Source organism: Panthera tigris, chromosome B2, assembly GCF_018350195.1.
Source record: "Panthera tigris isolate Pti1 chromosome B2, P.tigris_Pti1_mat1.1, whole genome shotgun sequence".
In the NCBI taxonomy this organism is placed as follows: Eukaryota; Metazoa; Chordata; class Mammalia; order Carnivora; family Felidae; genus Panthera; species Panthera tigris.
This window is the reverse complement of record NC_056664.1, coordinates 134,190,419-134,204,842: the sequence shown is the minus strand read 5'-3', so window position 1 is coordinate 134,204,842 and position 14,424 is coordinate 134,190,419. Positions and strand designations below refer to the sequence as shown.

Below are 14,424 nucleotides of genomic sequence, written 5' to 3'. Positions count from 1 at the left end.
AAAAGTGCAAAGATGACTCCTTTTTGACTAAGAATGGAGACCAAGAAGGGTCTTTATAAAAAAAGAGGGAGGTAAAGGAGAGTTCAAATAACATCAGATGAAGAGTGTTCTGCAAGCAGAAACCAAACAGAAAGCAAGCACACTCCTTTGAGAATTAGGTTTACTGTTAACAAGAGATAAGAAATATTTTGACAGTAATTAAAATGGGTGACATTTCCCGACAGGAGCAATTTTTTTTTTAAGTGTCCAATATGGTAGGAGAGAAAAATAGAAGAAAATGTAACACGCCCACAAAATCAGAAAAAAAATTGGAAAATGAAATTCTTATCTGATTAGTTACAGGTATAATTAAATATTTAGCACATGCCTGCTGACAAAGCAAAACATGCTCATGAAAAAATGTGTATCACTAGTTTTTCATTGTATGTCCACACACCTTTGTGATAAAGGTATTACAGATAAACGTGAATTTCCTTTCTTTTTTTTTTAAATTTTTCTTTAATGTTTATTTATTTTTGAGACAGAGAGAGACAGAGCATAAGCACGGGAGGGGCAGAGAGAGAGGGAGACACAAGAATCCGAAGCGGGCTCCAGGCTCTGAGCTGTTAGCACAGAGCCCGATGCAGGACTCAAACTCACGGACCCTGAGATCATGACCTGAGCCGGAATCACTGGGCGCTTAACCGACTGAGCCACCCAGGCGCCCCGTGAATTCCCTTTCTTGATAATTTTCATCCATTACCGTTCCTTGTCATTATTGCTGCTCTTCTGTGCTTGTTAGTTTGTTGGGAGGCAACAGGCACCTTCCCCAGAATGCTTTGCAAAAACAAATTTGAAATCATCTGATTTCTAACAGAAAGATTTCCCGGTTTTCCTGCTCTGCTGTTGCTACTCCACGTGGTATCTGCCAGCTGGAGCCGAACAGTCAATTATGCAGTTTCTAGGCAGAAAAATGCTCGCGTTGCAAGGAGATGTCTAAGCATCCCATGGTAACTTTGGTGATATGTATTTTCTTTACTCATTTGCACTCTTAAGGGTACAATTCTTCTGACCTTCCAGATTTTCCTATGGTGCCACTCTGCATGTTAAATCCAAAATTAATGATTTCTTCCTCAAAGGCTAAGTGTTACTACAATTCACACCGTTTAGGTATATTTTTTAAGTGTATTTTAGGGGCGCCTGGGTGGCTCAGTCGGTTGAGTGACCGAATTCGGCTCAGGTCATGATCTCACGATTTGTGAGCTCGAGCCCCGCGTCGGGCTCTGGAGGCTGCTTCTGATTCTGTGTCTCCCTCTCTCTCTGCCCCTCCCCTACTCGTGCTCTGTCTCTCTCTGTCTCAGAAATAAATAAACATTAAGAAAAAAATTTTTTAATAAACCTATTTTAAACTATTTAACATTATTCATTAAGCTTTATATTAGAATTCTTAACCCTTAAAAACCTTAATTTCTGGTTAAAATTAAGAAGTAAACAGTGTGGGGGTGCCTGGATGGCTCAGTCAATTAAGTGTCCCACTTCGGCTCAGGTCATGATCTCACAGTTTGTGAGTTCGAGCCCCGCGTCGGGCTCTGTGCTGACAGCTCAGAGCCTGGAGCCTGCTTTGGATTCTGTGTCTCCTGCTCTCTCTCTGCCCCTCCCCTGCTCATGCTCTGTCTCTCTCTGTCTCAAAAATAAATAAAACATTAAAAAAAATTTTTTGTTTTAAAGAAGTAAACAGTTGTGGACTGTCTCTTTCCTAGCATTCCTAGTGGATTGGCAGATTTATAAATACTTTTTACAATTTTTAGAAATGCATGCTTTCTCATAGTAAAATTTTTGGGGTGGCACAGGACATGCTTAGACACAAATGTCTTTAGTTCCTCTGTAAAAGGAAGCCAAAAGTAGACAAATCTATGTTCAGTAAATTTTAAAATAAATAAATGTTAAAATAAAATCAAATAATTCATTAAGCTTGTTAGAGTCCTAAAAATATCTAGCAATATCTGATTAATTCAGCTGAGTTCGTTGTTTTTTTTTTTTTACATTTTTATTCATTTTTGAGAGACAGAATGCGAGTGGGGGAGGGGCAGAGAGAGAGGGAGACACAGAATCCGAAGCAGGCTCCAGGCTCTGAGCTGTCAGCACAGAGTCCAACGTGGGGCTCGAACCCACAAACCGTGAGATCGTGACCTGAGCCAAAGTCAGCCGCTTAACCCACTGAGCCATCCAAGGGCCCCTGAGTTCAGTTTTTAAAAGTGCTGTCATTTTACAGTGTGGCTATTTATCTTTCAAAGCCTAGAATTAATATAAGTGCTTCCAATGACGAAAGGGGGTTGGATACTTTATTAGCTATCATAATATATCTAGCATTATGTGAGCTGGCTTTATGAAATTTATACAATATAAAATTGATCCTAAGTGAAAGTGACATAATCTAGCTCCCACACTCACTTTGTCTATTAGCTAAAGTGTGTTCACTGAAAAAAATCATTTGCTTTTTTTCCCTTCTGCAAACCCGAAGATAGTGCTGCTTGGAAATATGATTCTCTGTAGAATTTACAGGTTGCTAAAAGGATTCATAGCTGGTGTAATATCATTCATCTGTTTTGGCTTCCATAGCCTGAGAACGTGCCTTATAATTTGGCCAAATGTCTACATGCTTCTCATACACTTCCAAAGAGAAGTGTGTTCGAAAAGGAGGAGAGGATTGCCTCTAAATTAGATCTCAACAAATTTGATTTTTATAAGAGGTGGAGGGGAGGAAAACTAGTAGCACCTGAACGAAAGAAAACGCAATGAACTTGTCATACCCATCAGCACATCCGTCTATCTGTTGGTTGAAAAAGTGTTTAAAATCTTCCTCCAACTCCACGAAGCTGCAGCTGGCAACCTAGTGTGGTACAAACTCGACCAGATGGAGGTGACAAATGAGCAGTCTTCTGGCTCCCTCCCGCAAGGGAGCCCTCGGAAACTATAAAGGTAAGAAGGAACGAAATCAGCAGCAATCTTCTCAACAGCCATCCTGGCTGCAGGAGGACCAAGGGGTATGATCTCTCAAGTGTGGGAGAAAAGGGACTTTGGGCCTAGGATTTTATATCCCGTCAAGTTCTCACTCAGGTAGGAGAGTCTATGTATTAGTTTTTTACTGCAGCCATAACACATCACCGCAAACTAGCTGCTTAAATCAACACGTGTTTCTCATCACACAGCTAAGTACGTGCTATGTCTCAACTGGCTCAGTTTCTCTGCTCTGGACTTCACAAAGCCACAATCAAGGCATCGCTCTGGGCTTCACAAAGCCACAATCAAGGCATCGGCCAGCTGGGCTCTTAGCCAGAGACACTAGGAGGAATCTGCTTATTCAGATTGCTGACAAAATCCAATTTCTTGAGTCTCTGGACTGAGAGTCCCTCTTCTTTGCTGCCTGCCAGCTGGAGGCCCTCCTTAACCCCTGTAGGGCGTCTGCCTTGCATATGGCTCCCTTCACCTAGGAGCCGGCAACAGGGCACCAAATCTCTCCACTACTTCTCTGCCACATCTCTCTTGCCTTCAGTCTGAGAAAGTCCTTCATTTTGAAGGGCTCATGTGATTAACTGGGCCCACTCAGGTGACCTAGAATAATCTCCCTATCTTAAGGTCAAGGGAGTAGTCACTTTAATTACATCCGCAAGGCCCCTGCATAACAGTACCTAAATTAACATTTAATTGAGAACCAAGGAACATAAAAGTTGGGGGAAATCTTCAGAATTCTGAATACCACGGTGTATTAAAAATAGTTTTGAACAGGCAAGCCCGGGGGGCTCAGTCGGTTAAGCAGCCGACTTCCGCTCAGGTCATCTTGCAGTCTGAGTTGGAGCCCCATGTCTTGCTCTGTGCCAACAGCTCAGAGCCTGGAGCCTTCTTCAGATTCTGTGTCTCCCCCTCTCTCTGCCCCTCCCCCACTTGTGCTCTAGCTCTCTCTCTCTCTCTCAAAAATAATAAACATTTAAAAATTAAAAAAAAAAAAAAAAAGGCTTGAATATACAAAGCCTAAGAAATATTTTTCCCGGAAAGATCCAACTTGAAAATATCTTTTGGATAAAGTATTCCAATAGTAAGAGAAACACATCCAGGAGATGTAACAAGAGAAATAAGGAGAATGAGTAACCAATTTTACTGAAATTTTAATTTGTTAAAGATGGTTAAAATTTTGTTAAAAAAACAATTTTTAATTGTTAATTTGTTAAAGATTACTGTTGCCTTAAAAAAGGGCGGGAAGGGTGAGGGAAATTTATATCACAGAGAAGAAAAAGTATAGCAACAACTCAGAAATGAAAATCTGGGTAATATCAGGGAAATGGGATGGGAGGAAAAACACACAAGAGATGTGAAAACATGCTAAATATTTTGTGTTTTGGGGATGAACGAAAGCAATGATAAATAAATAAATGTAAATAAACATTAGTATGGATCAAAGGTTAAAGGTAATGATTCTAAGAAAAATAGAATGTATAATGTTCAAACTAGCAGAAGAAAACTCAGGACAGTAAAAAGAATGCAGATATGGAGAGGGAATTTTTTACAGCATAATAAATGAAAAATACGATGGCTGAGATAACTCCTACTGTATTAGTAATCACAATAAAAGGTAAACTATTAAACTCTCCAATTAGAAATTCTCAGGTAAGATTTAGAAAAGATGGGGCGCCTGGATGGCGCAGTCGGTTAAGCGTCCGACTTCAGCCAGGTCACGATCTCGCGGTCCGTGAGTTCGAGCCCCGCGTCGGGCTCTGGGCTGATGGCTCGGAGCCTGGAGCCTGTTTCCGATTCTGTGTCTCCCTCTCTCTCTGCCCCTCGTCCGTTCATGCTCTGTCTCTCTCTGTCCCAAAAATAAATAAAAAACGTTGAAAAAAAGAAAAAAAAAAAAAGAAAAGAATCCAATGCATATACATTGTCTTCGCGCCTGGGTGGCTCAGTCGGTTAAGCGTCCTACTTTGGCTCAGGTCACTATCTCACAGTTCGTGAGTTCGAGCCCCGCGTCGGGCTCTGTACTGACAACTCAGAGCCTGGAGCCTGCTTCACATTCTGTGTCTTCCTCTCTCTCTGCCCCTTCCCTGCTCATGCTGTGTCTCTCTCTGCCTCAAAAATAAATAAACATTAAAAAAAAAAAAAGACACCCTTAAAATGAAAAAGATTAAAAATAGTAAAATGGAAAAGATTAAAAATAAAAGGTCTGATCTGGTTGTAGGCTAGGTCCATTGCAGAGCCAACATTAAAAGCTGAGGGGGGCTTACAACTGAATGTAAACTAAAAATAAGAAAGGTGGTAAATTTTACGTGGTTTGATCACATTTAGCATTTTTTGAATTATTTTTTTTAATGCCATTTGTATTCCTCACGCCCTAGGTCCAGTGTGGATCAGCAAGAAGAGTCTGCTCATTAAATAGAACAGCACTGGGAATCTGCAAACTTCCAAGAACCCTTGCCCAATTTTTCCGGACGCGTGCGCGCGCAGAGGTCCAGCCCAGCCAGTTGAGGGAGGGAGCGTGGGGCGGGGCAAAGCCAAGGTTCCGCGCTGCAGGGTAGTAACTCAGCTCTCCCGGCGCTCCCGCCCGGTGCACACGCGGCTCCGCCGCACTGGGCTCGTCCCGGGGCTCCGGGTCGAGATGGCGCTCATTGCGGCCACCAACTTCGGACGTGGCCTCCTGGTCCTGTTTCTGCTGTCCGACTGCGCCTGCGGGGCGCGAGGCGGAGGTGAGTTCCTGGGCGCGGCGCGGGAGAAGACAGGTGAGTCCGGCCAGAGCTTTGGGACACTGGTCGCGGGGTAGCGCCGCCGCGCCGCCCTCTCACGTCCCCGCCGCGGCCTCCTGTTCGGCTCGGCGGAGTCCGCGGGGCGGGTCACATCCTCCGCGACGGAAAGAGGCGACTTGGGCAACTAAGTGCTGCCTGACGCTGGGGGCGAGGAGCGCAGGGTAGGAAGCGGGGCCGCGGCGGGAGGTCTGCGGGCGCTGCCACCCGGCGCCGGCCGCTTGGGGAGCCTGAGCCCGAGCCCCTGCGGCCCAGGACTCGGGCTGGACGGACCGCGATCCCACAGGGTCTGGACCCAGGAAATCCCCGACTCTGGCCGCTCACACAACTCTTACCTCATGGGCTACCGTCCCCACTGCTGTCCTCCCTTGGCCTACCCAGCACACGGGGGCAGTAGTTCAAGGCACACGCAGCGCCACCGCCCTAATTCGCCAGCCACATCTCAGTTCAGAGTCGGAAACCTCCCGGCTACCAGGCCCTGGACCACCTGCAGCCTCTTACTCCGTGTGATTTTCCCTGCTGCAAATGGCATTGCCTCGCTTGGCCACTGTAAGGGTCTCTTTCCCATATTCCAATGGGGATGTCACAGAGTGCACAGAGCACGTTTTCCTAACACAATACCTCTGCGTCACACCTTCTATGGGGTTATGTGACCTAAGAGGCCGGTTAAGCCACATTCCTTCATCCAGGGATTGTTATGGCGGCATCCCTGCTACAAGAGCACTGCCGGTTAGTTACAGCAGAGACCTGGGTAGATGCAGAAAATCTTTGCACCGGGCTGGCATTTAAGTGAAAATAGAAGAGGGCTCCTTCGTACCCTTGCATTCAGAGAGGTTTTGATGTTGGTACTCATCTCTCTCACTGCATCCAGGATAAGTACTTTTTAAACATTCTATTTGGAGAGAAGAGAAGGCCGTGTAAGAGTACTGTACGTGAATTTCCTTGCAACCTAGCCCCCAACCCACAAGTAATTCAACTGCAAAGGTTTTTCACTCCTGGGACAAACGTGGGGGGTGTGAAAGGACCACATGGTGATGTGGGTACCTGAGCCAAATGATGTCGCTGTGAACAGGGGCTGGGAGAGGTGTCTTTTCATTATCTGGGGCACCCCCTGCCCTGCACCAGTTCAATAACAGGGACCCCTGAGGACGCTTTCGATCCCTGTGGACGGTGTCAACTCACACAGTAGGTTTACGCAGTGAAAATGTCCGGGTGGTCTCTGCTCCCCAGGGTCTCTGCACCCCTGTAAATGACCACATGACTCTTTGGGGAAGGCCAGCAGGAAGCATTGCTCTTGCTGTTGACCTGAAGGGTCCCTCCTGATTGGAACCTGGCTTCTGCTTCTAGTAAAGAGTTGCAGTTCTGAGAGGCGGCTCCGTTCTGGAACCTGGGCAGAGGACCCAGACTCTCTGTGGGGTCACTGCTTTCAGCTTCCTCCTCATCCATCTTGGGGATTGGTCTTTGTTTTTATTGTTTAACTCCAGCAGTCTTCGGGTTGGCTGTCCAACTACTTTGCCTTTACAGTCATGTGTTCTGTGAGGCAGAGGATGGACAGCTTTCTGTGGGTCAGGCCCCTGACTGCTTTCCAGCGTCTAGGATCATTCTAGGATCATTTCAATCGTTGCCGCCTCCCTGCTTCGGACAGTTGAGCGCCTATACCTCAAATCTATTATATCACGACTTCCCACCGCCAATACCACTGGGAGCCTGTTTCAGCAACACCGTCCCATTACCGCCAAGCTTCTGCCTTCAGAGATACCCATCACTAAGCTTCTTTTGTTTTAATTTCTTTAGAGAGAGAGAGAGACAGCGCAAATGGGGGAAAGGCAGAGAGAGAAGAGAGACGGAGGAGAGAGAAGGAATCCCATGCAGGCTCTGCACTGTCCGTGCAAAGCCCGATGCAGGGCTCGAGCCACAAACTGGGAGATCATGACCTGAGCCAAAGTTGCACACTTAACTGACTGAGCCACCCAGGCGCCCTGCCATTACTAAGCTTCTTCAGGATTTTGGTGCCTTCTCACCATGCATTGTTTTTTGGTTTCTGTTTTTTGAATTTTATTAAAATCCAAGCTAACCTATGGCGTAATAATGGTTTCAGGAGTAGAATTTAGGGATTCATCAATTACATGTAACACCCATGCTTGTCCCAACAGGTGCCCTCCTTAATGCCCACCACCCATTCGGCCCATCCCCCCACCCATTACCCCTCCAGCAACCCTCAGTTTCTTCTCTGTATTTCAGTCTCTTATGGTTTGCCTCCCTCTCTGTTTGTATCTTATTTTTCGTTCCCTTTCCCTATGTTCATCTGTTGTGTTTCTTAACTTTCTACATATGCGTGAAATCATACGATATTTCTTTCTCTGACTGACTTATTTTGCTTAGCATGATATGCTCTAGTTCCATCCACATGGCTGCAAATGGCAAGATTTCATTGCTTTTGATCACCAAGTAATATTCCATTGTGTATTTATACTAGATCTTCTTTATCCGTTTGTCACTCGATGGACGTTTGGGCCCATCCCATAATTTGGCTATTGTGGATAGTGCTGCTAAAACACTGGGGTGCATGTGCCCCTTAAAATCAGCATTTTGGTATCCTTTGGAGCGGTACCTAGTAGTGCAACTAAGGGGTCATAGGCTAGTTATACTTTTAATTTTTTGAGGAACTTCCATATTGTTTTCCCTAGTGGCTGCACCAGTTTGCAGTCCCAGCAGCAGTGAAAAAGGCTTTACCTTCCTCCACATCCTTGCCAATAGCTGATGTTTCCCGAGTTGATCATTTTCGCCATTCTGACTGGCGTGAGGTGGTATCTCATTGTGGTTTTGACTTGTACTTCCCTGATGATGTGTGATGTTGAGCATCTTTTCATGTGCCTGTTGGCCATCTGGATGACTTCTTTGGAAAAGTGTCTGTTCGTGTCTTTTACCTCTTTCTTCACTGGATTATTTGTTTTTTGGGTGTTGAGTTTGATAAGTTCTTGATAGATTTTGGATAGTAACCCTTTATCGGATATCTCATTGGCAAATATCTTCTCTCGTTCCGTCCATGGACTTTTAGTTTTGTTGAATGTGCGGAAGGAAACGGACCTCATCTTGATTAGGTCCCGGTAGTTCATGTTTGCTTTTGTGTTCCTTGCCTCCAGAGACATGTCAGGTAAGAAGTTTTTGCAGCCGAGGTCAAAGAGATTGTAGCCTGTTTTCTCCTCTAGGATTTGGATGGTTTCCTGTCCCACATTTAGGTGTTTTTTTTTTTTTTTATTTTTTATCCATTTTGAGTTTATTTTGTGTATGATGTAAGAAAGTGGCCCAGGTTTGTTCTTCTGCATGGGCTGTCCAGTTGTCCTAACACCATTTGCTGAAGAGACTTAATTCCCACTGGATAGTCTTCCCTGCTTTGTCAAAGATTAGTTGGCCATATGTTTGTGGGTCTGTTTCTGGGTTTTCTATTCTGTTCCTTTGATCTATGTGTCTGTTTTTGTGCCCGTACCATACTGTCTTGATGATTACAGCTTTGTAATACAGCTTAGAGTCTGGAATTGTGATGCCTCCAGCTTTGGTGTTCCCTTTCAACAGTACTTTGGATATTCGGGTCATTTCTGGTTCCCTGCAAATTTTGGAAGTGTTTATTCTAGCTCTGTGAAGAATGCTGGTGTCCGTTTGACAGGGATTGCATTGAATATGCAGATGGCTTTGGGTAGTGTTGACATTATAACAATATTTCCTCTTTCAATCCACGAGCATGGGATGTTTTTCTACTTCTTTGTCCTCTTGAATTTCTCTCCGAGATTTCTGTACTTTGCAGCATATAGATCTTTCACCTCTTTGGTGAATTCATTCCTAGGTATTTTATGGTTTTCAGTACCATGGGGTTGATTCCTTGATTTCTCTTTCTGCTGCTTCATTATTGGTGTAGACAAATGCCACAGATTTCTGTACGTTGACTTATATCCTGCAACTTTGCTGAATTCATGTATCAGTCGTAGCAGGTTTTTGGTGGAGTCTTTTGGGTTTTCCACATAGACTATCATGTCATCTAGGAAGCATGAAAGTTTGACTTCTTCCTTGCTGATTTGAATGCCTTTTATTTCTTTTTGTTGTCTGATTGTTGAGGCTAAGACTCCCAACGCTATGTTGAACAACGGTGGTGACAGCGGGCATCCCTGTCATGTTCCTGACCTTAGGGGAAAGTTCTCGGTTTTTCCCCCTTGAGGATGATATTAGCGGTGGGTGTTTCCTACCTGGCCTTTGTGATCTTGGGGTATGTTCCTTCTATCCGTCCTTTCTTGTGGGTTTTCATCAAGAAGGATACTGTATCTTGTCAAATGCTTTTTCTGTATCTATTGAGAGGATCGTGTTCTTGTTCTTTCTTTTATTAATGTGAGGCATCATGTTGATTGATTTGTGGATATTGAAGCAGCCTTGCATCCCAGGAATAAATTCCACTTGATCGTGGTGAGTACTTCTTTTAATGGATTGTTGGGTTGGGTTGGGTTGGCTAGTAACTTGTTGAGAATTTTTGCATCCATGTTCATCGGGGAAATGGCTCTGTAGTTCTCCTTCTCAGTGGGACCGTGCATTTTTTATGAGTTTTTTTGAGAGTCCTCCAGACCGCTCCGTGAGCATAGTTGATGGGCATATTTTTGGTTTTGTTTTGGCATTTCTTACTACATTTGTTCTGTCATATGCACTTCTCCGGGCCTTTTTAATCCCTTACCACTATCTGTCATGGAATTCCTGATATTCTAGCCTGTGCCGTGTGGACCATCCTTTTTTCCAAGCCTCCAAGGCCCATCCTAATGGTAGATTATCACCATGACCAGGCCTGTGCTAAATGCTGGGACCCAGGATTGCAAATCTCTCTTCTCTGACTTTGGATTCTGTCTTCACCCTGCCCCGCTCTGACTCAGCTCCTCAGGAGTAGGCCCCCTCACTGTCTCTCATCTTAGTAAAAAAAATTTTTTAATGTTTATTTCTATTTAATAATTTAATTTTATAATAATTTTATTTAATAATAATTTTCTTTAATAATTTAATGTTTAATGTTTGTTTATTTTTGAGAGAGAGAGAGAGAGAGACAGAGCATGAGTGGAGGAGGGGCAGAGAGAGGGAGACACAGAATCCAAAGCAGGCTCCAGGCTCTGGGCTGTCAGCACAGAGCCCGACGCGGGGCTCGAACTCACGAGCCGTGAGATCATGACCTGAGCTGAAGTCGGACGCTCCGCTGACTGAGCCACCTCGGCGCCCCTCATCTTCTTAGAGACACTGGGATAGATCCTGACCATCAGCCGGCATGTAGACCTCTTCTTCCCATGGCCAGCGTAGCACGTGCCTGAATTGATTAAAGACTGAGTGATGCTGGATATCAGCCTGGTAGACACAGGGAACATATCCATGGCTGTATGGTTTCTGGTCAGGCAGAGGAATCCCGATCCTTGGTCCTTTTCCAAGAAGGGAAGTGCGCCAGCCTTTAATTGTTAGCGGGGAGGGGCTGTGCAGGGGCTGCCTTTGCTCTGCTAGGCCAGCCCTGCAGAGATACAATGACTGCCACACGGATGGGAGAGGGACGCCTCTGGGTCTGTTCTTCCAACCCCAACCCTAACTTACGTTTTCATTTGCAGATGCTCTTTCTCCTGCCTTTGAATTCCCCATCACACCGAAGCCCAATCCTGGACAACCATGGTGTGAGATTCGAGGCAAGGTCAACGGAAACACGTTTCTGTATTATGCCTGTGGGAACAAGAAGGTCGAAGTCTTTGGTCCTCTGGGGAGGAATGTGAATGACATAGTGTTTTGGGAGAGACAGACCGAAACTCTGAAAGACCTGGCAGAAGAGCTCAAGAAGAAACTACTTGACTGGAAAGCAGCGGATTTTACACCCAGTGGTAAGTCGGAAAGGCCCAGGGCAGAAGTAGAACAGTTTGTAGGGCCAGGGACCTATTGTGTTCATGTACAACTTAGACATGGGTCCCACACACGTGGCCCAGCAGCCAGGGCAGTCAAGAGGGACAGAACTGGACCAAGAAGGGTGAAGGGGAGCCGAGGAGTGGACAGCGGGTGGGACAAGGGATCGGTCAAGACCAGAGGCTGACTTCATTCCCATGGTGGGGGTGGGGGGCAGATTCTCTCTCCCTGCAGGGCAGGATGGTGTGTGTGCGTGGGGACAACGGACGCACCAGCGGATCCTGGGAGTTTCACATCAATGAACAGATATCCTACTTCTTTAACTCAGAGAGTGGAAATTGGACACTTCGTCCTAGAGGCCGACAGATAAAGGCCTCATGGGAGAGTGACAGAGATTTGACCAATACCCTCATGAAGATCTCAGTTGGAGACTGTAACAAGTGGCTTGAGCGAATATTGGTGCACTGGGATGAACTGTGGGAGACAACAGGTAACTCAGAAGACTGGATGAAGTTGTTCTCTTGAAATCGGGCCTACCTTCTCCACTGTAGTGTGCGTGTGTGTGTGTGTGTGTGTGTGTGTGTGTGTGAGAGAGAGAGAGAGAGAGAGAGAGAGACAGAAACAGAGACAGAGAAGGTGATCCATCCATGGTGAATTTCTTTAGGGGAGAGTAATGGCCCTAGATATGTTCTAGCGTCCTTCCTTTCCCTTCTCATCTCCTGAAATCTCTTCCTTGCTGCATGTCCTTTAGTTTTCTGGGATTTCTTGGATTCCCTCCTGGCCCCAAACATGAGGGTGTCAGTCTGATTCCAGAGACTCCTTCTCGCTCTTCCCTTTTCTGAGAATCATTGATCTTCTCATCTCATCTTGTCTCTGGCCGGGGATCATTCCTGGCCACGTGCACTGTTAGCTCCAGAGAGGGGGTCAACTGTCACCACCCTCGTGCTCCGTGACCACCTCTTCTGCCACAGCAGGAGTGACCAGTTATGTTGGAACCCGTGCTTCCCCCTTTAGCTGTGCGAGGTCCTTCGGGACGGGTCCCGTGTCTTTCCTCGGTTCCCACCCCAGAACCTGTCACAGCCGCTGCCACAATGTAGAGTGACAGAAAGCATCTGCAGTGTGGGATCATCTGCGGCAGGAGGAGCGGAGGGGGTATCTCTTCGGATTTAAGTCTGAAACAGGATTTGGGGTCTGAAACCCTCTTGTGTTTCCATTTCAGCCCCGCCAGGCTCGCAGCAAGTCACGGCCCAGTCCGGGGCCCTCAGACCCATCACCTGGATCCTCCCTGTGATTCTCAGCTGCTTAATCATAATTGGCATCCAAGGTAGAGTCTTTTAGAGTGACAGGTACTGAGAGCAGATGGAGCGGGAAGGGAGGGGCAAATGGCCTGGTGTGAGGACAGGGACAGGTGACTCCCCCGCCCGACCCTGCCCACTCACTGAACCTTGTCATCACAGAAGTGAGACGAGGTGATGAGTTCCCCTGTCAGTTGTTAGCAGTAACGTGGACAAGCTCAGCCCTGAGTTGTCCTAAGGCCTCACTGTTAAGGCCGCTGGGAAAGGGGAGGGGCCCCCCAATGCATAAGGCCTGTTGACGCTAAGGAGATCTAGCAAGGTCAGGCCTGACGCAGACCTGATTCTAGGTTGAAGAGAGTCAATTTGGCCCAGTGCGGGTGGTGTGCGGGGAGAGGGACACACAGCTTGGGCAGTACTCACAGTGGAGCACGAGAGGCGTGGTGGCTCCACGTGATGTCTCAGGGGGGGGCGACTCCATCCGGGGGCCTACGAGGAGAGGCACCAGTGTCTGTTCCGGGGGAGGGAGTGGGAAGGCCGGGCAGAGGCAACTCCAAAGCCTGCAGTTGAGTGCTGTGTTCCCCCAGACAGTGGCTTGGGTCTTAGCATGTGAGGCAGAAAGTGAACAGTAGAGACTGTGCATGGCAAGATGTAGAAGCGTGGGAAATCCGGCTCAGGCTGCTGCAGGCACTGGCAGCTCGCTTCCTGCAGACCTCAGATCCGGAGCCACTGAGCACCCCTGCTTGGAGCAGAGCTGACCCGGGAGACGGGGGGACAGAGCTGGCCCGGGAGATGGGGGAGCAGAGCTGGCCCGGGAGATGGGGGAGCAGAGCTGACCCGGGAGATGGGGGAGCAGAGCTGACCCGGGAGATGGGGGGACAGAGCTGACCCGGGAGATGTGGGGCAGAGCTGACCCGGGAGATGGGGGAGCAGAGCTGACCCGGGAGATGGGGGGACAGAGCTGATCTGGGAGACGGGGGAGCAGAGCTGACCTGGGAGACGGGGGGGCAGAGCTGACCCGGGAGATGGAGGGGCAGAGCTGACCCAGGGGATGGGGGAGCAGAGCTGACCCGCGAGATGGGGGGGCAGAGCTGACCCAGGAGATGGGGGGGGAGAGCTGACCCAGGAGATGGGGGGGGCAGAGCTGATCTGGGAGACAGGGGAGCAGAGCTGACCCGGGAGATGGGGGGGCAGAGCTGACCCGGGAGATGGGGGGGCAGAGTTGACCCGGGAGATGGGGGAGCAGAGCTTATCCGGGAGATGGGGGCCCGAGCTGACCCAGGAAATGGGGGGGCAGAGCTGACCCGGGAGGTGGGGGGGGCATGGGGGAGCAGAGCTGACCCGGGAGATTGGGGGGCAGAGCTGACCCGGGAGATGGGGGAGCAGACCGTCCCTGCCTCTGTGGTTTTCACACCCATCGCCTCAGGTTATCACCATGATCACTCTGGCCATCCCCACATGGAAAC

The 14,424-nt window shown here is 47.6% G+C and overlaps 1 protein-coding gene across 1 annotated transcript; it reads left to right on the top strand.

Moving 5' to 3' along the window:
* Positions 1–5,289: 5,289 nt before the first annotated feature.
* Positions 5,290–13,838, top strand: LOC122238775 (UL16-binding protein 1-like). Its single transcript, XM_042987313.1, has 4 exons — positions 5,290–5,744; positions 11,384–11,647; positions 11,884–12,156; positions 12,886–13,838. Exons 1-4 carry the CDS (start codon positions 5,624–5,626, stop codon positions 13,002–13,004), a joined length of 777 nt encoding a protein of 258 aa, XP_042843247.1. The 5' UTR covers positions 5,290–5,623; the 3' UTR covers positions 13,005–13,838.
* Positions 13,839–14,424: the final 586 nt, after the last annotated feature.